The 26713-nt window shown below is 35.3% G+C and overlaps 2 protein-coding genes across 2 annotated transcripts; one reads left to right on the forward strand and one right to left on the reverse strand.

Moving 5' to 3' along the window:
* The first annotated feature begins 2368 nt into the window (after positions 1 to 2368).
* On the forward strand, positions 2369 to 5578 carry LOC131980759 (mitochondrial ubiquitin ligase activator of nfkb 1-A). Its single transcript, XM_059345060.1, is given in 6 exon segments — positions 2369 to 2430; positions 2546 to 2670; positions 3505 to 3592; positions 3686 to 3806; positions 4957 to 5242; positions 5244 to 5578. Coding segments are annotated over 5 exon segments (819 nt in total). The 5' UTR covers positions 2369 to 2430; positions 2546 to 2553; the 3' UTR covers positions 5451 to 5578.
* A 3801-nt stretch (positions 5579 to 9379) lies between these two features.
* On the reverse strand, positions 9380 to 26353 carry eif2b5 (eukaryotic translation initiation factor 2B, subunit 5 epsilon). The gene is given in 17 exon segments (XM_059345149.1): positions 9380 to 9605; positions 11399 to 11509; positions 13364 to 13489; positions 13571 to 13694; positions 15572 to 15662; positions 17730 to 17831; positions 17922 to 18023; positions 18890 to 19034; positions 19587 to 19732; positions 20316 to 20505; positions 20507 to 20629; positions 22272 to 22349; positions 22430 to 22510; positions 23450 to 23627; positions 24270 to 24455; positions 25529 to 25653; positions 26155 to 26353. Coding segments are annotated over 17 exon segments (2130 nt in total). The 5' UTR covers positions 26314 to 26353; the 3' UTR covers positions 9380 to 9542.
* Positions 26354 to 26713: the final 360 nt, after the last annotated feature.

Below are 26713 nucleotides of genomic sequence, written 5' to 3' on the forward strand. Positions count from 1 at the left end.
TTGGTCAATTAGTGTCTATTTTGGTTGTTTTGTGTCTTTTTTGGTCATTTTTACATGTATTTTTGGTCAATTAGTCTCTATTTTGATAATTTTATGTCATTTTTGCATATATTTTTGGTTGTTTTGTGTCTTTTTCGGTCATTTTTACATGTATTTTTGGTCAATTTCAAAATGCACTTCATCTTAAAATGAAGCGTAGAAGAAGTTATCTTCTTCCATTTTTCCAACCTGTGTTATAATGACGGGTTGTTTTAGCTCCACGCTCATTTAAACTAGCTGCAATTTTTGTTCAACACAGCTCAAAATATTATAACATTTTCTTAACGTATGTGCTTTCTGCCTCTGATCCTGAGCCTGTCATCATTTGATTGGATGGATGGGGAGTGTGTCAACCTGGTTTGGACATAGAAAGAGGTGCACGGCTAAAAAAGTTTGGGAACCGCTATTGTAAACAAATTAGACTTAAAAAGAGCATATGCAATAAAATGTGAAATATACATATTCAGTGTGTTGTACTCAGTTACCTCACTAAATACAGTAATGTGTAACTTTACTGTAGTTATCAAATGGCTGTGTAAATAGTATAAAGTCTGTCTGGAGCATTTTTCAGGTCACCAAGATCTGACTTTTTTGCATTGCAAAACATTTCCAGAGTAAACTGTCATAATGAAAACATGACAGAGACATTTGACTATCTTGTTCATAAACAAGGTGTCAGGACTTTTCATCTTGATGACATTGACATGAATACTTGCTTTTGAGGAATGAACTATCCATTTTGGGCAAGTGACACGCTTTAGCAGGTTATCAACTAGGTTTTTTTTTTTTTTAATATTTTTTATTGCATTTTCCAACATAGACAAAAACAACAAACAACACACTGTGGCCACAGAAAACAAATATCCAATTACTAATTACGTAATACAGACAATACAATGAAAATGCTCTGTCCCATTACAATTGACAGTGATGTAGCAAATATACATCTGGAAAAAAAAAAAAAAGAAGTGAAGAGTCGTTAAAAATAAAAAATAAAAAAAACAATTTTTCCCAAAAATCTCAATTTCCATTTCTGAGAGAAAGCTATTTTTTTTAAATAATTAAAAATAATAAGTAAATTAATGTCCTTCCTTATAACCCAAAAACATCAGTTAGCCAGTTTCCCTCATTGCCTCATCTATCATCCCTTTTAATACAATAGTTGAGTCTTTTACCAGCGTATTTAAAGAAGGGTACCCAGATCTTTAAAAAGTCATCCATCTTACATTTAAATCCGTGTGTTAGATATTCCATTGGTATTAGGTCAAATATCACTTTGTGCCAACCCCCAATTGTTGGAGGTGCATTATCAATCCATCTGAGCAATATATTATTTCGAGCAGCAAATGTGAGAATACTGAGCAGCCTTCTTTGATGAGTCCCTTTAATATGAGTACTGGGTAAACCGAGAAGCAGAACCTGTGGATCAGCACCAAGCTGGACATTAAAAATCAAATTAAGTTTGCTAACAATTTTCCCCCAGTACTCCTCAATATGGATACATGACCAGATACAGTGCATCAACTAGGCTTTGCAGTTTGTACTAATTGTTTTGAGAAATGCATTAACTGTTGTTCAAATCAAGGTTATTATAGTTAACTAAAACTAACGAAATAACGAAAACTAGAATTGAAAAAACATTTTCGTTAACTGAAATAAAAATAAAAACTAGAGTTTTTTTAAAAACGATAACTAACTGAAACTGTATTTTGTGGTTACAAAACTAACTAAAACTAACTGAAATTATAGTGAAAATGTCCTTAGTTTTCGTTTTTGTCAACTTTTTTCATTCATAATTCAGTGTTTCTATTTGAACATGCAACACATGGTGAATATGTTTACTGAGACTGGGATGTTTACACTAGAACCAAAATACAAAACAGTTAATAACCTTATTGGGGCTGAGATGATAAACCAAAGGAAATAAAGGCAAAATGTATTATGACCTCTTTGAATCACACACCCAACACATAGCCCATTACAAAAAAACTAAAACTAACACTAACACTGAAACTAATAAAAACTAAACTAAAACTAGAAAACTCACTCTAAAAACTAACTAAAACTAACTGAATTTGAAAACAAAAATTCACAACGAAATTAAAACTAAAACTAATGAAAAATCCAAAACTATTATAACCTTGGTTCAAATATTAATATTGATGTGAGAAATGCACCAAAGGAACTGAGAAAACTAATAAATATTCCAGGAGGACTCTGCTGCCACCTGGTGGCCAAAACGTGTCATAAGAAAAATGCTTCTTTTTTCCTATTGGCTGATGAAACATGACGCAACGTGAGCAACAAGGAAGTGAAACTAACGTGAAGTGAAGCTCTTGTTTTTAGGTTTAAGAGTCCAAACCAACCTTCAGGTGTGTCAGAGTTCAACAGGTACGTGTTATTTAACTCGCGTGTCCTTTATCTAATGACTGTTGAAAGGTATTCTAGAGTTAATCCTCATGTTCTTACTTTCCTCTGAGTCTTTGTTGACATGTTACTGTGGTAGTTCCAGCTATGAGTGATGTCCCGCTGAGCCCGCTGCTCCTCATCGGGGTCGGCTCCAGCTTCGCCTGTTCTGCCCTTTTCTACCGATTATACCAAGAAAAGAACAAAGAGTTGGAGAAGCTGAAGGTAAAGCTGTTTACGTCCTGTTAAAGCAGCTCAGGGGTCAGATTCACAAAAGTGTTCTTAAGATAAAACTCAAGAATGTTCCTAAGAATGTTCTTAAAAGCTATTCACCATTTTTTTTCTTAAGAATTGTCATATGTCTTAGAAACTTCTTAGTTTTCTCAATTAGGACGTTCTTAGATTTTTAACTTAAGGTCACTACACTGTAAAAAAAAAAAAAAAAAAAGGTGTTTAGTCTAAAAACCAGATAAAACAGTAAATCTGAGGGAAATGATCTTGCTGCATGGACAGATAATTTACCTTGACAAGATCTTAAATTAATATTGTTAAATCTAGAAATAAGCATGTTGAACACTTAAAATAAGAAATTAACTCCTAAAACAAGATAGATTATCTAACACTTCTAAATCTAAATTACACAAAATGACAAAAAATTGGCATAAAATGACCGAAACAGACACAAAATGACAAAGAAACAGGCATAAAATGACATCTATCTGTCTATCTATCTATCTATCTATCTTTCAGACGTATTTCTCTTAAAGTTGTGAAGAAATATGAGAATAAATCTAAATAACTTTTTTTTTTTTCAAAAATCTCATTTGTTCTCAAGTTCTATCTTAGGAAAAAAAAAACTTTAATAAAGTTAAGAAAGAAACTAAAGAAAAGATAAGAATTTCTTCATGAATACCAAATCTTCTTGAGAGCAAATTTAAGAAAAAGTGGCACTTAAGAAGCATTTTTTCTTAAGAATGCTTTGTGAATCCGGCCCCCGGTCTTGTAATGATTCAAATAAAACTTTAAACTAAAAGCTTCTCTCCCTTTTTTTCATTTTAGGAAATACCCATTTTCAAGCCAGATCAACATTTGGTCAAAGTTCTGAGGGCGTCTCCACACAAGAGGCTCCAGTACGTCGCTGTAGAAGGTACAAACCAAAATCAACATGTTAGTAAATGTAAAGTCAGTTTGTAGTGGGACCAGTGAGAGATATTCTAAGTGTCCTTGTGTCTGTGTGGAGGTCTGGTCCAGGCAGACGGGGAGCCTCTGGCCAGCCAGTTCGTCCCGCGGTGCTTTGGTGTGATCCAGAAAGTTGCAGTGGAAGAACACTGGAAGTACTGGAACAACCTCACCAAGACATGGTACAGTTACACAATAAAAGAGGCTCTTTATCAAGCAGCTACAACATGTAGCTCCTCAGGCCGTCTGCAGCGGCTGCAACTAGGGTTGTCAAAAGTATCGATACTAAAACGTTGTATCTGGATACGTTACTCATTTTCAAAAGTATAGTGTTATTATTAGCCATTAGCCGCAGCTAGCAATTAAAGGCTGACGTCACGTTAATGATTATAAACAACATAAATAATAAAAAATAAATAAATCAGGCATGTAGTATGTCTATATTACGTTAACTGACAGTGTCAGTATACATAAGCATTAACAGTTAATAAGTTTACATAAATGTTGCTGACTGAAAAGTGTTATTTTCTCTCTTGAAGTCCCAGAATGAAGCAGAGAAAAGTCGACTTATCAAGCTTGCCTAATATTGTGCCCAGCATACAACCTCAAAATATTGTTCTAATTGTTATTGTTTATTGTATTTATTTATTTTTTGCACTACCTCAGACCTGAAGCTTGTTACCATAGTTGCAGTTTCTTTTTGCACAACTGTTTTTTATTATAAATATTAAACCTGTGGTTCTGTTCATTTTTACATGTCGTATTTTTCTTGTAAATAAAAATATTTTCCTTCATTCCTCCATTTTCAACTTCGATACCGATACTTAGGAAAATATTCGATACCATTTTCGATACCACAAGGATAAAAACAAAGACCTCAAAATTTAACAGAAATATTTTTATTAACAAGAAAAATGCAACATGTAAAAATTAACAGAACCACAGGTTAACCTGTTATTAACAGTTTAATGACATTAACTAACCTGTTATTAACAGTTTAACCTGTTATTAACAGTTTAATGACATTAACTAACCTGTTATTAACAGTTTAACCTGTTATTAACAGTTTAACCTGTTATTAACAGTTTAATGACATTAACTAACCTGTTATTAACAGTTTAATGACATTAACTAACCTGTTATTAACAGTTTAATGACATTAACTAACCTGTTATTAACAGTTTAACCTGTTATTAACAGTTTAATGACATATGACTAACCTGCTATTAACAGTTTAACCTGTTATTAACAGTTTAATGACATTAACTAACCTGTTAATAACAGTTTAATGACATTAACTAACCTGTTATTAACAGTTTATGACTCTTCCAGGAACACTCGGACCATGAATAAGAAGGAGAGCACCACCACGGTGCCGTTCTCTCTGGTCAGCCCCGGAGCCTTCATGTCTGAGCTGCATGTGAAGGTGAAGGAGCCTCTGGAGGCGTCGGGCAGCTTCCTGGAGAGAGTTTACTTTAAGGTGAAGCGTGCCGAGGAGAGCGTGGTGGGCGCCGTGCTGCAGGGCCTCAGCGGGGAGAAGCCGGGCGCCCTGGAGGAGAGCGAGGAGCTGCTGCGGGTGGGGAGCACCCTGACGGGCTTCGGGGAGGTGGTGCTGGAGGGGGGGGCAGGTGATGAGGCTGCAGGCCCCCCAGGACGGACGGAGCTTCGTCCTGGTGGCCTCCGACCACAGCAGCTTCATGGAGCGACACCAGAGGGCCGCCAGCATGTGGAAGAGCCTGTCGGCTGTTACTGGGATCACTGGAGCGTCCCTGCTGGTCAGAGCGCTCTACAGCCTGCTGGGGAACCAGGACGACAAGAAACAGTAGGATGGAGGAGGAGGAGCAGCTCTCTGGGGTTTTATCTCTTATTCCACTGCAGCGTGCAGCTGATAACACAGATCAGCTGCATGTTAAGATTTGTTTCATTGCCAAATATTATCTTGTATTAACTACGGTGGCTGTGAGGGGAAAAACTGGAAGAAACAGAACTAGAACACACTAAGGCTAACCTTAGCTCACAGTGTTAGCATTTGACTGGGCATTCAAGTGAAGCACTCATTTTTCAGATTACTTCGAGAACATATGAATGCATCACAAATGCCCTATCTAACAATGTGAACAAAAGGGAAAAATTAGTTTTGTATCTGCTCCAAAATATAACGGGTTCTTTTTTGGTGCATGCCCCACAATTACACCAAGTTTTATGGAAACTGAGCCTGAAGTTTTTCTGTAATATTGCTGACAGAAAAATAACAAGAAAAACAGACAGAAAACACATTTACAAATTGGAAAACACATCAAAATTTCAGCAAAAATATATCAACAAAACAGAAATGACATTGAAATGACATTACACAGAAAAGGTAGCAGAAAAAAATGTCATTCCACCTATAAAGGTGCAGTGTGTGGGATTTAGTCAGTGACAACATGAACGCTCATTAACGTTCATGTCATTTTTAAGTGTTTCTAGCATCTAAAAGCCACCAAGGCAAAAAATTACACACGCTACGGTTGCTCGTCCAGAGTCCACCATGTTGCCGCTTCGACAGTACGACATTTTTTGCCACCTCAGGTTCTGCTTGTTTGTTTAGGGCGGGGTAAAGGGGAGGGGTGTTCCAGTTGGTCGCCACCAACACAGGAACAAGGATCTCTAAAAGGATGTTTGGACAAAAAGTTATTAAAGTACTGGCAATAAGACAATAAGAAGAAAGTCTGTAGCTTAAATAGTATACAGTCATGGACAAAATGATTAGACCACCATGTTTTCTTCAGTTTATTGTTCATTTTAATGCCACAAAAATAGCTGATAAGAGTTTTAAGACATTTTCCATGGTTTTCTTGATAATGATTTTGGTTATTATCAGGGCTGCAACAAACGATTATTTTCATTATCGATTAATCTGTTGATAATTTAAACGATTAGTTGTTTGGTCAATAAAATGTATAAAAATATCAATCAGTGTTTCCTCAAATCTCTTGTTTTGTCCACAAACCAAAGAGACATTCAGTTTATTGTCATAAAGGAACAAAGAAACCAGAAATATTCACATTGAAGAAGCTGAAATCAGAGAATTTGGACTTATTGTCTTTAAAAAACGGCTGGTTATTAGCAATAAAACCATGTTAAATGTCTAGATATCAGCTCTTAAACTATTATCAGCTATTTTTTGTTATTATTATTATTATTATTATTATATTTGTCCAAACAAATGTACCTTTAGTTGTGCCAGGTATTAATATGAACAAGAAAGATAAATTCCTCCTGGGTTTAACAATAATGGTGAACAGTAACATGTCAAGACATGACAAGTACACATTTGCATAAATTCTGATCATGTGGAGCTTTTTTGTTGTTGCAATAATTTGACTGTGATGATTAGCGGATTATATAAGATATATAGCTACTTCAGAGCAGCCAGCATTTAATGCACACTGCAAAAAAAAGGTGTTTATTCTAAAAACCAGATCAAACAGTAAATCTGAGGGAAATGATCTTGCTGCATGGACAGATAATTTACCTTGACAAGATTTCTTAAATTAAGATTATTAAATCTAGAAATAAGCATGTTGAACACTTAAAATAAGAAATTAACTCTTAAAACAAGATCAATTATCTAACACTTCTAAATCATTTTTTTTCTGTTTTTCAGAGTATTTTTTCTGTTTTGCTGTCTCGTTTTTTCTGCTTTCCTGACAATTTTTTGTTGTTTTTCTGACAATTTTTTTTTGCTGTTTTTCTGACAATTTTTTGCTGTTTTTCTGACTATTTTTTCTGCTTTTCTGACATTTTTTTGCTGTTTTTCTGACAATTTTTTCCTGTTTTTCTGAAAAAAAAATCTGTTTTTTATTAAATGTAGAAATAAGCATGTTGAACGCTTAAAATAAGAAATGAACTCTTAAGACGAGATAAATTATCTAACACTTCAAAATCTAATTTTTTTTTTACCTTAGTAACAAACAAATAATTAGTTACATTATAATTGCAGCTTTAATTTATCTTCTTTTAAGAGTTAATTTCTTATTTTAAGTGTTCAACATGCTTATTTCTAGATTTAATAATCTTAATTTAAGAAATCTTGTCAAGGTAAATTATCTGTCCATGCAGCAAGATCATTTCCCTCAGATTTACTGTTTTATCTGGTTTTTAGACTAAACGCCTTTGTTATAGTGCAGGATATTTGTTTTTATTTTATTTTAAAGCTATTCTATAAAGGGAACATTTTATTTTTGTAATGAATTGTAATCAAATCATTCAGGAGTTATGTGGTGTAATCATTCATTTTCAGTATCTTTTACTATTACTTTTGTCATTTTAACTGTGAACTTAATCAATAACTGTCATTTCATCATGTTCAGATGTCAGGATGTCACTAAAATGACATTTTAAGGTGGTTTATATGATCTTCTACCTCTCACATCATCCTGTTAACTGTATTTGTTTTATGACCGGCAGTCACTGTTCCAGTTTGAAGATTTAAAAAAAAAAAAAAAAGGCGGTAACATTGTTGTGAACAATGTTTGTTTTTATTTCATGTGGTGTTTGTATTTAATAAAATCTCTTTAAAACCATGAATCAGAACAAAAGAATCCTCCAGTCTATCAAGCTTTAACCCTTTATCAGGCAAAGAACTATATTTGGCGGCAAATTTACTAGATTAAAGCAGCAAATCTACAAGAAAGAAAGTTGCAGATTTAAGAGATTTAAAGTGGCAAATCTGTGCGAAAAAAGTCGCAGATTTACGAGAAAAAAGTGGGAAAAAGCAACTTTTTTCTTGCAGATTCACCACTTTAAATCTCAGAAATCTGCACATTTTTTTCTCGTAGATTTGCCACTTTAATCTCATGAATTTTTTTCTCAATATGACCCTCCTCCCCCAGGGTCCATATGTTGACGGCATATTAGGGCATATTAAGTATGAATAAATTAAAAATACAAACCTGGGGGGGATGGGGGGTAATATTTTGAGAAAAAGGTTGCAAATTTACTAGATTAAAGTGGCAAATCTACAAGAAAAAGTTGCAGATTTAAGAGATTTAAAGTGGCAAATCTGTGCGAAAAAAGTCGCAGATTTCCGAGAAAAAAGTGGGAAAAAAGCAACTTTTTTCCCGCAGATTCACCACTTTAAATCTCATAAATCTGAACATTTTTTTCTCATAGATTTGCCACTTTAATCTCATAATTCTAAAAATATTACCCCCCTCCCCTCGGTCCGTATGTTTTTTTTTTTTTTTTTACACATTCTGGCTGTATGTAATATCCTCCAATATTCTCTAGGGTTGAAATTTGGAATTTGCAAGTATTCCAATGAGTGCCCTATTAAGGGTTAATGAATGATATAATGAAACATTTGCAGTTAGAAAAGATAAAATTCACCCTGAGAGGTGAGATAAATACCTTTTACACAATATGGCCATTTATGGACTATTATACTAAATATAATCTATGAAAAAATTACAACTGCAAATTTTAGAACACTTGACATCATCCAAGTTGTATTATTACTATTTAAATCTCTCTTTTTTTGTAAACATTATTATTGTTTTGGTATTTGATTTTTTTTATTTTTTTTTTATTTATTGCTTTTATTTCTCTAATATCATTCTGTTCTTTCGTGTTGATTTAAAGCATAAATTAACATGCATCTTCTTTATTTTTGTATGTGAACGAAAGGAAAAAAACCCAATAAAGAGAAGTTGAAAAAAAAAAAAAACATTGATCAGGTTTTAATATTGAGTGACAGAAAAGTGAGACTTCTTTATTCTTCTTCTTCTTTCTTCTTTATTGAGATATTAATAAAGCTTCAGCTGTACAGAAGAGATCCTGGTAGTTACTAGGGGACAAAAAGCTGCATCTGGTTCCCTTTAGTCACACAACAGTTCAAGTCTTTTCCTCCTTTAAGTGCTCCTCGTTACTCCTCGTTACTCCCCGTCCTCCTCTGAAGACTCCTCGGCCTCCTCCAACCACTGGATGAACTTCTGGAGCTGTTGGAGGTAAAAAAACAAAAATAATATCAGGACTGGATCCAGCTTTCTTTAAAACTTATGCCACACATATTGAACACAGTTGCAAGGGATTTTAAGCAATGCAAAACAAAAACATTGTAGTCAATTATTAATTATATTTGTGGTGGACACACAGTGATTATGTGGCTCCTTCCACGGCATCGACACAAGTCTGTCAACAGAACGCCATTCGGCCTTAAAATACCAGGATATTGAGGATGTGGTAACATGTTAGCTGGCCATTTTCACATATTCTGGGAATGTCCTATAAATTCATCTTATTGGGAAGACAATCAATTCAATAATCAATTTGCAGCCTGATCTCAGTTTCAGTGTTATATATTTAGGAAACATACCAACTAAGATAAATAAACCAGACAGATACCTATTACAACTATTATTGGCTAGTAGCAAAAAGGCAATAACCAGGAAATGGCTGAGCAAGGAGGGCCTGACAATTTCAGACTGGATAGGAATAGTTGAAGAAATCTATAATATGGAAAGGTTAACATTTTCCCTGAGATACAGTACTGAAAAAGGGGACCAATACTGGAAGAAATGGAGGGACTACATGTATGAGAGGTGATTGCATATTCTGTATGGGAAAATCTTTTTATTTTATATTATTGTATTTTTCCCCTGGGTCAGGAGCATTTCTCCCCTAGTATAAGTATAAATATGTATATATATATTCCATTTCCGCTTGTTATGGGGTTCTTTTTTATTTTATTTTATGTACCGGTGACCTTGTGGACAGCACAGACGAAGGTATTTTGTGTCACTGGACCGAGAGAGACTAAAGAACTGTGGGTACCTTAACCCTTTGATGCACAACATGGTCTAAAGTGACCCGACAGAGTTTTTATGTTCTATATCTTTGCAATAAATTAATTTCATCATTCAGTATTCCAGGTTTTCCTCAATTAGTTTGTTTTTGATCATCATACATCCTAATTTTATGTTTTCCTTTATTTATTTTTTAATAAAAATCCCTTTTTGTGTCACTACTCTTCTAATGCACAACATGGGTCAAAAATGACCCATATCCATTTTTTAAGTAAGTAGCTTGTTAAGCTAACTACAATAGCTAACTTCTTGGTTGAATAGTTAGCTAAGTAGCTTGTTAAGCTAACTACTTAGCTGACTTCTTGGCTAAGTATTTAGCTAAGTAGGGTGCTAAGCTAACTACTTGGCTAACTTCTTGGCTAAGTATTTAGCTAAGTAGCTTGCTAAGCTAACTACTTAGCTAACTTCTTGGCTAAGTATTTAGCTTAGCAAGCTACTTAGCCAAGTAGTTAGCTATGTAATAACACAAAATCTTTTTTTTCTTCATAAAGTAGAAGAGGCAAAATGGAAATAATGATCTGTTGTTATCAAAAACAAGATATTTAAAGAATACTTGGAATATTCAATCATAAAATAAGTTGATATCAAAAGATAGAGCACAGAAACACACAGCAAGCATTAAATAACATGGGGAATGAATGAGGGTCATTTTTGACCCATGTTGTGCATCAAAGGGTTAAAGCCTCTAGACCCGATTCATCAGCCTGAGTTCTGCCAGCCCTTTGTTTAGAACAAAACCTGCCATTGTGTATTTTGCTATGGATGACCCTGTCTGATGTGCCTGTTCTGTGTGTATAATTATGTTTGTGTTTTGTTTTTTCACTGAAAAATCAATAAAAATACCAGGATATGAGTTTTGGTCCATAGCCCTGTGTTGTATAACTGTGAAATGATTGAAATGATGTCATTAATCTCCTGGTTCTTACCCCCTGGTTCTTGCGTAGCTGCCTGCTCTTATCTGTTGTAGCTCCCTGAGAGAACCAGCGGAGGATCATCTCCTCCTCCAGGATCTCCAGCTGGTACATGTTCATCAGGACCTGGGGGGAGAATAAATAATATATAATATAATAATATCTTTTCAGAGAGAACTGTAGAATGACATGGTTCCTGATAGGGACGGGCGTTTGGAAGAAACCTGCCAACTCCAGCATCTAGAACGTTCAATAACGATCAATAAATCAATTAATTGCTACGTGTTTATACATACTCCAGTATGTATAAAAACATTCATACGTTAAATTTTATTTCAATTTTTGCAGCTTATACAGACATGTGTACAAATTCACATTTAGTCTTCTGTTTTTCATTTGTGATCTGCTTAATACAGCATTAAAGTATACGCATCAGTTCAAATATGTATAAATTATATGGTTAAACAAAGGTAACACAAACAAAAAATAAGTAATTAAATTGTGTGTGTATATGTATGTGTAAATGGAAATAAATCAAATTAAATGAAGTGAAATAAAGTAAAATTAAATAAAGCATTAATATGGTCATGGCAGGTCTCCATCTGTTAACAAATATATATTTTTAAGCCTCAAGGAGTCAGTTATTTGTTCCATGTGATAGATTTGCAAAAGCCTGTTTTGATAACAGACGCTTTTATTTTGAAAGGATGAAAAGAGACTTCCTGTTGATCGTAACACTAACTCAGTGAGATTAAACTGATAGATAGATAATGTCAAGGAGTTCAATGTTTTATGTTTTAGCTCCTGAAGAGACATGAGGTTAGTTTTCACAGTAATCTTCATATTTAAATGTGTTTTGTGTTTAAATGAGTTTTGGATCAAATTAAACTCAGTAATTCATGCTAGCAAGGTTTGATACAGTAAGATAGTTTTGCTCATATTAATCCTCTTGTATTTCTGTGTGTTTTAGAATTATTATTGCAACTTTCATTCTGCAAACTGAAGTCGAAATGTCGAGAATAAAGTTGAGATGTTGAGGATAAAGTCAAAATAAGGAGAGTAAAGTTGAAGTGAGGAACATTGTTTTTATCCAACATTTAGTTAAACTGCAAGCTACAACCTGATTTTCATCAGTCATAAAATGAGCAATAACCACAATATTTAAGGGTGTAATAGAACTAAAAAAAAATCCCCCAACACATAAATGAGATATTCTTGGTTTTGCTCAAATTAATCCTCTTGTATTTCTGTGTGTTTTATAATTGTTATTGCAACTTTCAGTTTGCAAACTGAAGCTTTATCCAACTTGATTCTCAGCTCATTGGCTGATTGATACACAGTCAGAGATAAAATTAAGATTAGAAAATACACAGATCCATTAAAAATTCCACGTGATCGACCAAATTCTTAACGACCACTAATCCATCATCGATTAATTATTCCCATCCCTCCTCCTGATGTTTAATCAGCAGATTACTGGTTGTCATGGTTACCTTCACCTCCTGTTATACAGTATTTATGTTCACTTAAATAAAGAGAAGGGAAAGAAGAAAAAAAAAGAAAAATCAAGCAGCTTCTTTCTTCTTTTCTCTCTTTTGTGACTGTTTATTTATTTTATTAATAAATAACAGATTGTATATTTTTATTTTCTAAATTAACTTGAGTTGTAACAGGGTAGGCTTAATAAGCTTTTCGGTCCAAATGTCTATTATCAATTTTCTTTCCCTGTTTACTTATTGTTTACTTTGGTCAATGTTTTTTTCTGGTTTGTTACTTCTGTTTTAATGACATGTATTGACGGAAATAAACGGAAACAAAACTAAACTTAAATAAACGGTTTCAATAAAAAACTACTTGTGACATGTTATATTTGACTCTTTCACAGTGCAGAAATGTAGGCGAACCAAATAAAAACGACCATAATTATTCCCATCCCTCCTCCTGATGTCTAATCTCCAGATGACTGGTTGTCATGGTTACCTTCACCATAGCAGCCCAGTGGCTCTCCTGCTCCAGGAAGTGCTCCTCAAAGGCCGACAGACAGTCCAGGTGGTCCTGGGCTCTCTTCACGTAGTTCTTAAACACTGGAGCCCATTTCTTCAATAACTGAAAGAAGACAAAAGTTAACATTGAGGATCTTTAATTCTACCTTTACGAATTTAAACTAAAATATATAGATATATTTACAGGTAGAAGCAGGCCGACGTATTGTGACGGGGTGAGCTGAGAGCCCTGCTGCTGGAACGGATACTCCAGAACCACTCTGGTTAGGATCTGCATCACCTCCTTCAGGGTGATGTTGTAGGCGTACCTGATGAGAAGAGACAGTGTTAAGGCCATTTCAATTTTGTGTCTTTTTTTAAAATAATTTTGTGTCTTTTTTGGTAATTCTGTTGGTCATTTTGTTTCTTTTTAAAGTAATTTAGTGTTTTTTTACAGTCATTTTGTGTCTTTTTTGTAATTTTGTGTCTTTTTTTGGTCATTTTGTGTCTTTTTTTGTGTGTAATTTTTAGTCTTTTTTTGGTCATTTTGTGTCTTTTATTTTTCATTTTGTGTCTTTTTTTCATTTTGTGTCTTTTTTGGTAATTCTGTTGGTCATTTTGTTTCTTTTTAAAGTAATTTAGGGTTTTTTTCTGTCATTTTGTCTTTTTGTGTCTTTTTTTGGTAATTCTGTGTATTTTTTGTAATTTTGTGTCTTTTTAAAAATAATTTTGTGTCTTTTTCAGTCATTTTGTGTCTTTTTTGTAATTTTGTGTCTTTTTTTGGTCATCTTGTGTCTTTTTTTTTAGTAATTTTTAGTCTTTTTTTGGTCATTTTGTGTCTTTTTTTTAGTAATTTTGTGTCTTTTTTTTGGGCCTTTTTGTGTCTTTTTTTGGTAATTCTGTGTATTTTTTGTAATTTTGTGTCTTTTTAAAAATAATTTAGTGTTTTTTCAGTCATTTTGTGTCTTTTTTGTAATTTTGTGTCTTTTTTTGGTCATTTTGTGTCTTTTTTTGTGTGTAATTTTTAGTCTTTTTTTGGTCATTTTGTGTCTTTTATTTTTCATTTTGTGTCTTTTTTGGTAATTCTGTTGGTCATTTTGTTTCTTTTTAAAGTAATTTAGGGTTTTTTTCTGTCATTTTGTCTTTTTGTGTCTTTTTTTGGTAATTCTGTGTATTTTTTGTAATTTTGTGTCTTTTTAAAAATAATTTTGTGTCTTTTTCAGTCATTTTGTGTCTTTTTTGTAATTTTGTGTCTTTTTTTGGTCATCTTGTGTCTTTTTTTTTTAGTAATTTTTAGTCTTTTTTTGGTCATTTTGTGTCTTTTTTTTAGTAATTTTGTGTCTTTTTTTTGGGCCTTTTTGTGTCTTTTTTTGGTAATTCTGTGTATTTTTTGTAATTTTGTGTCTTTTTAAAAATAATTTAGTGTTTTTTCAGTCATTTTGTGTCTTTTTTGTAATTTTGTGTCTTTTTTGGGTCATCTTGTCTCTTTTTTTTGTCATTTTGTGTCTTTTTTTAAAATATTTTTTAGTCTTTTTTTGGTCATTTTGTGTCTTTTTTTAGTAATTTTGTGTCTTTTTTTGGTCATTTTGATACTGCCTCCAGCGGCCCCCAGCTAATTTGAGTTTGAGACCCCTTGCTTTAGAAGGAGCGTGTCAAGGCGAATTCTCAACACAAATCTGTTTGTTTAGTCCGAATCAGAGTGAAATAGATATATTTGGTTTAGGGCTGGGCGATATATCCATATAAAAGATATATCGCCAGGCTGAGAAAGCCAGTTAAAGTTCAATCATAGGAGCTTTCACAGTGTGCCATTTATGTTTCTAGACCATTTTTAAAATGTGAATTTTCTTTCTACAAAAAAAACTATTACTATTTTTAATTTACATGCAAATAAACTGTTTTGTAGTTTTCTTATTTATTATTTTTTCTGCTGTTTTTGTGTGTAGAAATGGTTTTAAAAAATGGTACATTTCCATAGACACTTTTGTTTGTATTTTGGGTTCCTGACAGCTTTATACTTTAATTAAAAAAAAGAAGAAAAATCTGACTGAGAGCCATGCATGTGATGTAAGGACAGACTGAAAGATGCTGAACAGAGACAGAAATTAATGCAGAGGAAGTTGACAAATTTGAACCAAAATCTCCTGGACTTCAGAGGTTTAAAAGAGAGCAATGGAACCGTAGGCGGTTTCTGGCTCCTTCTTACTTGAGAGAGTTGATCTCTAGTACCAGATTGTCAAAGCCGATGTTTTCCTCCAGACCTCTCTGCAGCGTCCCCAGAACCTCCAGCTGGAACACTGGACATGGAAAAGACCAAAGACAAGAGTGAGGAAGATCAGAGAGCATTAGATCACCTGGGTTATAATCCCACCACTGGTTTTAAAGTGAACAAAACTTTAACTCAACTTTATTTAGCATCAAAATTCAGGGTTCGTACACTGTAGCAGTGGTCAAATTCAAGCATTTCTCGAGGACTTTCCAGGTCCATTTTCAAGCTTTTCCAGTATCTTCCACCTGTTGTAAGTTGCATGTTTTAGATGAGTACTTACATACTAAAAGGGGGAGATTTCACTGAACCATACCAACAGAGATGGTGTTACACTTTTAGGAGGAACGTTCTCATACTTTTTTCTATGACTGTATTTTTGGTCATTTTTACATCTATTTTTCTACATTGAACATGTGATTATCTATAGTCTATAGATGGATATAGTCAGATTGCAAGAGAAATACAGTAAGAATATCAAGCATTTACAAGCACTTTATCCAAAATCCTTGAAGCACTTTTTAAACCTTGAAAATAAAACATTTAAATTCAAGCATTTTCAAGGATTTCAAGCACCCGTACCAACCCTGATTATGACATCAACAGAGCAATCAATCTTAATCCCAATATACAAAAATAGTAACCTGATCATATACTACAAGTTCAATATTTTAGTAACGACCTCAGACATTGTGATTTCCTTTATTTGTTAAAGAAAAATGCTGCTGTGTTATTGTTTTTCAATAAAATAAGATTCAAACATTGAAGGTGTATGCTGTGAGCTATAAAAAAATCGGTATCGGCAGGTCAGGCTTTTTAAAAATCGGTGATCGGCCAAAAAATTGCAATCGGTGCACCCCTAATAATTACTATATCGACTTATCGTTCGATATATAAAAATAGAAACGATAGTTTGTTTCTGTACTCAATATATTGTCGTTTACATGCGTGACTTTTGGTGCTTTTTTATTTTGTGTTTAAAGTAAAGCTGCAAATGTTTGACAGGCAGAACGATTTGCCGAGAAAAATAACTAAATTTCCCAAGCAGCCATTCCTGCTGTTTATATGTTATTTTAATAATAAAATAATAAAACACATAAACCTTTTTAAACCTTGAAAATACAACATTTAAATTCAAGCATTTTCAAGGATTTCAAGCACCCGTACCAACCCTGGACAGAGGACAGAAGATCAGAGAGCATTAGATCACCTGGTTACATCCCACCACTGGTTTTAAACTGAACAAACTTTAACTCATGTCCTTAAGTCATTTCTGTCATTTTGTGTCTTTTTGGGTCATTTTTTGTTTTTTTTGTCATTTTGTGTCTTTTTATTAGTAATTTTGTGTGTTTTTTTGGTCATTTTATGTCTTTTTTTTTTAATTTTGTGTCTTTTTTTGGTCATTTTGTGTCTTTTTATTAGTAATTTTGTGTGTTTTTTTGGTCATTTTGTGTGTTTTTTTAGTAATTTTGTGTCTTTTTTTTGTCATTTTATGTCTTTTTTTTTTAGTAATTTTGTGTCTTTTTTTTGGTCATTTTGTGTCTTTTTATTAGTAATTTTGTGTGTTTTTTTGGTCATTTTGTGTGTTTTTTTAGTAATTTTGTGTGTTTTTTTGGTCATTTTATGTCTTTTTTTTTTTTAGTAATTTTGTGTCTTTTTTTTAGTAATTTTGTGTCTTTTTTTGGTCATTTTGTGTCTTTTTTTTTAAGTAATTTTGTGTTTTTTTTGTAATTTTGTCTCTTTTTTTGGTCATTTTGTGTCTTTTTTTAGTAATTTTTACTCTTTTTTTGGTCATTTTGTGTCTTTTATTTTTCATTTTGTGTCTTTTTTTTTCATTTTGTGTCTTTTTTTAGTAATTTTGTGTCTTTTTTTGGTCATGTCCAAGTAGCCTACAATTTTAACATTTTCCGTTCCCTTTTCTGCTACTTTATAGACCGTTTATCAGAAAAGCAGTGAGTCTTGTGTCACACATGATTGTACACAGTTTCAGAAGGAATCAGAGGAAGACTGCCATCAATATTGTCTTGTTAGTATTTTGTCTCTTTGGCCAGCAGGGGGCAGTCTTAAGGCTCCACAGGGTGAAATTAACCACTCTCACCTTTGACGTCGTCCATCTCGGGGGAGGGGATCACCGGGTCGTCGGGGTCGTCGGGCTCGCTGTCGTCACTCTCACTCTCGGGGTCGGGGTTCAACACTAGACCTGTCGCACAGGAAACAAAAGCCAGGCTGCCGGGACGTGGACTAGAGCATCATGGGAAACGTTGTTTATAGAGTCACAGTGCTGTCCTACCCCAGAGACAGTGGGACAGCTCCTCGTCCTCCGTGTCGTCCAGACTGTTGGCCTTCCAGATGTAGCCCTTCCCCTCGGCCCCCACCTCCGCCGGGTTAAACACTGGAAACCACGAGAATATACAGCTATCACAATCATCTGGACATGTAGCAGGCGGCAACCTCCCGGTCTGAGCAGGCGGCAACTTCCTGGTCTGAGCAGGGAGGCAAACCAGGAAGTGCCTTAAGCTGCATAGGGGGCGCTAAGTTTGGCTGCAAAAGCATTTTTGTCCATTCATTTCAATGCAAAATGAGAAACTCACTTGATTTATTACCTCAGAAATGTTTTTTTTGGACAACACTATGGTCTCAATCTCTAGTAAAAAATCTTCTTCAAGACAATCTGATGTTAATAGTGTAAATAATGGCCCGATTTAGAAGAAAATAGAAGCTAAAGAACACACACACACACCGAGGTAAGAGATTATAATGTTAAATAAGATGCTATCAGGCGGCAACCTCCTGGTCTGAGCAGGGAGGCAAACCAGGAAGTGCCTTAAGCTGCATTCTACCAAAAATTCCAGCAGGGGGCACTAAGTTTGGCTGCAAAAGCATTTTGTCCATTCATTTCAATGCAAAATGAGAAAACTTCTCACTTGATTTATTACCTCAGATTTTTTTTTTAGGACAACACTATGGTCTCAATCACTAGTAAAACATCTACTTCAAGACAATCTGATGTTAATAGTGTAAATAATGGCCCCATTTAGAAGAAAATAGAAGATACAGAATCGTATGATTTGGGGCGGGGCTACCTTTGATTGACAGGTCACTAACAAGGCGAGCCGTCATCAGGAGAGAAGCAGAACAATGTGTATCCATGGCAACGTGTCAATAAAGTTATATATAACGTCATATAGATATATATATATAAATATATACGTCCATTATTTATATCCAGTCTACGTCTATATCAGGGTCAATACGCACCTTTGAGTTTGGTTTTGTCTTTGCTGTGACCGACCTCGGCGTCATCACTCAGGAACTCATCATCATCCTCCTCTTCCTCCTCGTCTGGATGGTGCATGGACACCACGGTGCCCTCCGGTAGAGAGACGTCTGGGCCGATCACCACCTGGAAGAACAGTTCACACCAAATTAAAGCTCTGCAAACTCAGCTTTGAGCTAAACTACTGTTAGTGGGGCGGATTAGCTGAACAATCGTTCACCTTTGTGATAAAAGCATGAAATTTGGTAGATGTGTTGGTGAATATGTTTCACACAAATCTGGATATTGGGCCACCTCAAAAGCGCCCCCTAGTGGCCGTGGCAGGCATTTGTTATACAAATAAATTCAATGATGAATAAAAACTGCCCTTTTAATAATACCAACTGGTGATGAATTGTATATTGTTGGAAAGCCTGATTAGTCACCTTTACAACGAGGTACAGCTTGTAAGGATCGTGCATTCATGGAATGAGCAACGGGGCTAAACGTGTGGGTCGCACCCCCCAAAAATGTGCATCCCCTGTGGGGCGGATTAGCTCAATAAATCACAAGAATTGTTTATTTTGTGATAGAAGCACACAATTTGGTGGATGTGTTGGTGGATATGTTTCAAACAAATCTGTATATTAGGCCACTATGTACAATAGAGAATAGATGAGGACACCATGCATGTCTTACATTATAGGCCAGGACACACTGTTTATTCAGCTGCACGCCTTCTTTGACCTCCGTCTTGTCGCAGACCACCGACTGTCTGATCACCACGTTGCTGGAGATGTGAACGTTGCTCCAGATGTAGGCGTGGTCCAGGGTCACGTTGTCTCCTGGTGACATTAAAACAGGACGCAGTTAACAACACTTTATTATGAACATACTAGTGGTGGAATGTAACTAAGGACATTTACTCAAGAACTGTACTTAAGCACAATTTTGAGATACTTTATTTCAGTCATGGGTCTCAAACTCGCGGCCCGCGGGCCAATTGCAGCCCTCGTGACGATATTTTGTGGCCTTCCTTCACATTAATATGAAAGTTTAATGTGAGTTTTATATGAATGGCACTTTATCGTGTTGTGTGTGGAAGGTCCCTTTAATTTTGTGTCTTTTTTAAATAATTGTGTGTCTTTTTTTATAGATTTGTGTCTTTTTTTATAGATTTGTGTCTTTTTTGGTCCTTTTGTTTCTCTTTAAGTAATTTCGTTTTTTTTCTGTCATTTTTGTGTCTTTTTTAATAATTCTGTATCTGTTTTGGTAATTCTGTATATTTTTTTGTCATTTTGTGCTTTTTTTGTTAGTAATTTTGTGTATTTTTTGTCATTTTGTGTCTTTTTTAAATAATTCTGTGTCTTTTTTGGTAATTTTGTGTCTTTTTTGGTTTTGGATGCAGCAGCTGGTTGTGGATCTCACCGATGGTGCAGTTGTTCCCGATGACGCTGTTGTAGATATAACAGTTGGCTCCGATGCTGGTGTCACAGCCGATGAGGACGTTCTCCTCCATCTGGCTGCCGTGGCCCAGGCTGACCCCGGAGCCTCGGTACACGTTGTGGCGTGAATATGTGCAGCTGCGTCCCGTCTGGTCGGTGAAGTTGGCCTCGGGGGGTCAGAGGGTAGACCCAGCGCCGCACCAGGTCCGACGACACCGAGTCGTACATCAGCAGGTTGGACACTCGGGCGCCGTAGCCGTCCTTGGTCACGTGCATGTGGATCTGGTTCCCCAGAATCTAAACAGGAAGAAAATAGAAATGATGCACTGAACGGGAATCTGTAGCGTCACATGATTACATTTTTAATACAAATAACTAGGGCTGGGCGATATGGCTCTAAAAGAATATCACGATATTTCTGGCTATTTTTGCGACAACGATATTCTTGACGATATTAGGAAATACTTAAAAAGATATAGAAAATATGATTTTTTTTAGTCTGTATAAATAATTAAAAATCTAAAATGTAGTTTGAAGTGCACATCTCAACAGTTGCCAAACACAAAAAAAAATTACTCTTGACTCTTGAGTATGAGAAAATAATAAAAAATAACCATTTAGGGGTTTCGGGGACATATTTTAATGGAATTTTGTAAAGAGAATAAAGGTTCTTGTATGTTTTATTTAGGGCTCTTATTTTGACAGTCTTGTAAGTTCTGTGGTGGATTCTCTTAATACACTGTGCTCTTATTTTGAAAGCTGCATGTGTTTAACGACAGGGAGCAAGTAGCTTTTTGTGATTAAAACAACTTTAACCACTACATCAAGAAGTAGGAACGTTGCCAATATCATGATATGCATTTTTTTTAACCATAAAAAAAATATACCGATATTATTGTGAACGATACGATATGGCACACCGCTACAAATAACTATACTATCAGTGGGATTCAGTTTCAAATTCTTACTCTCACATATAGAGCCTTGCATGATCAGGCTCCGGCATATATTGTTGAAAAAATGTACCTTTAGTTGTATTAGGTATTAAAATGAACAAGAAACTGAAGAAAGTGTTGCATCTCTGTTTTTATATTCTGTACAGCACTTTGTGTTGCATTTATTGTATGAAAAGTGCTTTATAAATAAAGTTTGAGTTTGAGTTGAACTACTTCACGCATATCTGTCAGCTTGGTGTCTTAGGTCAAACACATCTTCTGTCTGTTCCACGTTTTAAACACGTGGTGATCCATCATTTCAATATGTGGCACCTAAACTCTGGAACTCTCTGCCTCTCCCCCTACAGTCTGCTATTCTATCGACTCTTTTAAAAATCACCTTAAGACCAGATATCTTTTTAGACAGGCATTTTGGATGACCACCATACATTTTTATGTTTCATTGTGTTTTAATTGTGTTTTAATTGTCTTATGTTCCCCTATCTTATTTCTTTATTTTTATCTTCTGTAAAGCACTTTGTGATTTTATCTGTGAAAACTGCTCTATAACTAAACTTTACTTAAAAAAGCCTAAATTTGGTGCCTCTCGCACATTCTAATGCCACTATTGCATCTTAATCATTACATATTTTAACGAATTGTCGTAAAGGAGAATAAGGGTTCTTCTGTTTTATTTAAGGCGTCATTGTTTGACAGTCTTCTTGTAAATTATGTGGTACACTTATTTTGTAAGAAAGGCACATGGATGTGTTTTGAAAGCTTGATGTGTTTGCTTTTATTTTGAAGGCGGGTCTAACACATTCTTACCGTAACGCTTAAAAAGTAAATACATGCAGCAGGAAAACAAGTGGTAGCTGACTGGCTGCAGTTTAATTTGTTCTCTTCCAGTAACGTTAGCTAGCCATTTGATCTAAAAGGTAGTCTAACATCACTCAGAAACTCCAGTAATATTATGAATATAGCAGAAACCCTGTACACAGTACCTCTTCATTGACCAAGAGCCCTCTGACGAAGTCGTTCCTAGTCTGGTAGTCAAAATTATCAGTGAAGAGTTCAGCAACCTGGAAAATAAGAAGAAAAACACCCTGTTAGATCAGTGACTGATGGTGCGTTCAGGCTCCTGTCTCTGTCAGTAACGTACCTGTGGGGAGCAGATGCTGATGTGACAGTCCAGCAGGTCGTGTCTGATCTCAAACTCGTCACTCACACTGTGGAAAATGTTCTGTAGAGACAAACAGAAGCTAATGTTAATCATCAATATAAAGTCAAGCCATAGATAGTTTATCAGGGTCTCTGCAGGTTTCAACAAGTCAAATTTAAGACTTTTTAAGACTTTTTAAGACCATAATGATACAATTTAAGACCCATTTTACATCCACACTGGGAAAAAAAAGTACAAAATACATGAAAGAAAATCGGAAACCCGGAATTACTTGCCAAGTATATGAATTTATTCACATTGGAATAAAAAATGCTTCCATCCACTGCTTCAACCACGCATTAAATCATGAAATTGTTCGTTCTGGAGCCTCAAATCGTTGAAATTGCCAATTTAACAATTCAACTGCGAGATTAGCAGTCAAATCAGGCTCCTTAGAATGAATCATCAAATATTGGACTGTTCAGGGTTACTACTGTTTTTTGGAAGTAGTCTCAGTAAATGGGACTTTTGTACTGAATGAGTTGTGTGAGACTTTTTTTTAACCCATTTAGGCCTAAAACGCCTGTAAAACTGCCTGTAAAACCTCTGGGTTATTTTAAAATAACCCCCTAAAACCTGAAGTTTTTCGGAAATTGTGGAAAAGTGTCAACTCTTCCTACTAAATAATAGATTTTTCAGCCTCTGTAGCAGATAGAAATGAAATTCAAAAAGTATTTGAGAGCTTATACCCGTGGCTTTCATGAGAAGTTGAGTTTATTTATCCGAACCTTCAATAAAGTTTTTTTTTTTTAAATCAAAGTGATGCATTGTGACACTCCCACATGTATTATGATGCATTTCATTGGCCAAGAGACCGAAAATAGGTGGAAAAAACTACAAATACTACAAAACAACGTATCCGCTTTCCCGGTTTTAATGGTAGAAATGCGGTAATGCTTTCCCGCCTTAAATGGGTTAATCTGATGTTGTGAACTAGTTGTGCTGTGTCTAGACTCCTACCATGGGGAACTGCAGCCTCTTCAGCCCTTGTGTCTTCTGGTAGTGTAAAATCCTCTGGCTCTTGCTGTCCATGGCAACGATGACATCATCTTCCTCGCACCTCGACCTGTGACCCGGTGACGACTCCTTGAAGATCATCGTCATCACCGAGATGTTCTTCTCCATCTTCCTACGATACCTGAAACGATGCAGAGAGCAGCATTATCAAAGGGATCATAAACTCATATTCTCATGCCTCCTGACCACAGGTACGTCTCAAAACATTAGAATATCATGAAAAAGACACTGAGTTTTGTGTTTTCATTATCTCCAAGCCAGAATCATCAAAATCACAAGAAAAAACTAACAATTTTACAAGAAAAAAAATACAAAATTCTGAAAAAAAATCTAAAATTTATGAGAAAAAGACAAATTTACAAGGAAAAAACGACAAATTTAAGAGCAAAAAAAAATCACAAATCATGTGAGAGAAAAAATCTAAATTTACGAAAACAAAAATACAAATTTATGAGAAAAAAAAAATCAGACTTCTTCTTTCAGAAGCCTGACATTTGTGTTTAAAATATCCTTTTTTAATTGATCTTATGTAATATTCTAATGTTCTGAGACACTGAGTTTAGTGTTTTCATTATCTCTAAGCCAGAATCATCAAAATTACAAGAAAAATAGGCTTGAAATATTTCACTCTGTGTAATAAATCTATATAATAAACAAGTTTCACTTTCTGGAATAATTGACAAAAAATATTTTTCTTTTACTTTTTCATGAAATTCTAATTTTCTGAGATGTACCTGTATATTAACAGACTTTGGTCTCCTACCTGTGCTCCTGCAGCGCCTGACTGACGTCCACATTTGACACCACGTCTCCGTAAACCAGCACGAAGTCTGAGCGGACGAGGGACTTTGCATCGACGTCCCGGAGCACGTCCCCCAGGGAGCGGTACAGCTCCGACGTGATGATGTGGACCGTGTTTGGAGACGTGGGGCGACACCACTTTGACTTCCTGTCAACACAAGAAGACAAAATCATTCAATGAGACCAGTGAGAACAGATGGGGATAATAATCACAGCATAACAGAGAGAATAATTATTGTTATACAACTGTGTCTGCTTCTGCACACATGAAATTAAGATGCTGAGTTTAAGTTCACATATCATCATCATCAAACTTTATTACAGACTCCAACGTCCAAATAGACATACAATCACATACAGTAAATAAAACAAACATACAGATAAAAGGCGTTATATCACCTAATATTTAAAAAATGCTTATGCAAATTCAATAAAAAGGCATCTAATAAATAATAGCAGTAAAAAAGTGTCATATAAAACACAGTGCGTATACACTTCCTATAAAAGACACAAACACCAGTGTTTCCACATACAGGACTGGTATCTACCAGAACTACACCTTGGATTGGTCAACTGTATAATAAGATTATTCTGGGACTCCTGCAGTCTAAATATAAACCTATACATCAGTCTTCTCAGGGTGGCCTGGAAGGTGTTTATCCCTAAATCACACTACTGGCACTAAGACCCCTGGGCTTCTTGAGCAGGATTCTGAGACAGTTATTATACGCAACTTGGAGTTTGTGCAAGCTCTATTTGTTATATCTCACCCAGAGGGGAGCAGTAAGCTCTGAACAAGTTCACCTTCACTTCATCAGAGGAGTAGTGGAATTTTCTCCCTAACATATCGGCTTGGACATATAGCATTCTTGATGTCAGCATCATCCTCCACCCTTATTATTGATGATGTGGCCTTGATATTTTGCATTGGAACACACAGACAAGGTTTGACCAGACAAGAATCAAATATCAAATATACAGTCACTGAAAAAAATATTAGACCACCCTTGTTTTCTTCCATTTCTTGTTCACTTTTAATGCCTGGTACATTTGTTTGGACAAATATAATGATAACAACAAAAATAGCTGATAAGAGTTTAATTTAAGAGCTGATATCTAGACATTTAACATGGTTTTATTGATAAGAACCAAAATCATTATCAAGAAAACCATAGAAGATGTCTAGATATCAGCTGGTATTGTATCACCAGTGAAACTTACAGCAGGTGCTCCTTGATTTTCGGGGCCATCCAGCAGCAGAAGACAAAGGTCTCCTGCACCCCGGTGGAGGTGAGGAACTCCAGGGTGTAGTCGATCATGGCTACATTACCCAGCGGCAGCAGAGCCTGTCAGCAGAGGAGAAGGGACACATGTCATAGACTGGAGACAACAGCTCATGAGTAACCGGGTTTATTCATTCATCTGTCACCAGTTTATTTATTTCATTTTTTACTGTACTCATTTCAATCTTCATATAGTCTTGTCCCTGATCTTGTATGTACTTTAATTGATGTTGAATGTGGTGTATGAGAATTGTGGTTGATTGTTCTTAATGTATCATGGTGCTGCCTTCTTGGTCAGGTCATTCTTGAAAAAGAGATTTTAATCTCAATGAATTTTTACCTGGTTAAATAAAGGATATTGATTGATTGATTGATTGATAAAGTAAATACAGTAGAGTCATAGAGAAACGTCCCCAGGCTCTGTTAAACCAACCAAACTCAGATAAGAGGTTAGAAGTGTGGTGTTTGTCCCAGCTGCAGGTGTTTCATCAGTGTTGCAGCAGCTCTGTCTCTGTTTACAGCATGGGGCTAGCAGCTAGCATTAGCCGTTAGCCGTTAGCTTACCCTCGGCTGGTCCTTCGTCACCGGGAAAAACCTCCGGTTGAAGCTGTCAGCGACCAGCACAGCCTGGAGCGGCTGCTCCTCTTCATCCTGCTCCTCTCCTCCTTTTCTAGCAGACAGGCCAGAGCCCGATCGGCTCTGTTTAGCTCCTCTACCGGCCATGTTTGTCTCAGTGCTGCTAACCCACTGTGTCGTCAGACTCAGACTCAATACGGCGGCTGCAGAGGGACAAACGGCTTCGCGTTTGTTGTATCCGTAGACTGTGTAGCCTTATGAAGATGTCATATTTGGCTGTTTTCTGTTTAATGGTCTTTTTTATTGATGACTTTGATTTTTATAAGACAATCACTGTACAGGAATAAAATTTTAGATTTTTTTGTACTACATCCACCCAACAAAAACAACTGCCCAAACATTCGAACATAGACAAAAATGTACAGCCACTGACAATTAATTGTAAATGGACAGAGTAAAAATAATAATTATATATATATATATATATATATATATATATATATATGATTTTTATTTTTCAAATGCTTGGTACAAACATACAATTTAT

The sequence above is a fragment of the Centropristis striata genome, chromosome 11 (genome assembly GCF_030273125.1).
Source record: "Centropristis striata isolate RG_2023a ecotype Rhode Island chromosome 11, C.striata_1.0, whole genome shotgun sequence".
NCBI classification, from domain to species: Eukaryota; Metazoa; Chordata; class Actinopteri; order Perciformes; family Serranidae; genus Centropristis; species Centropristis striata.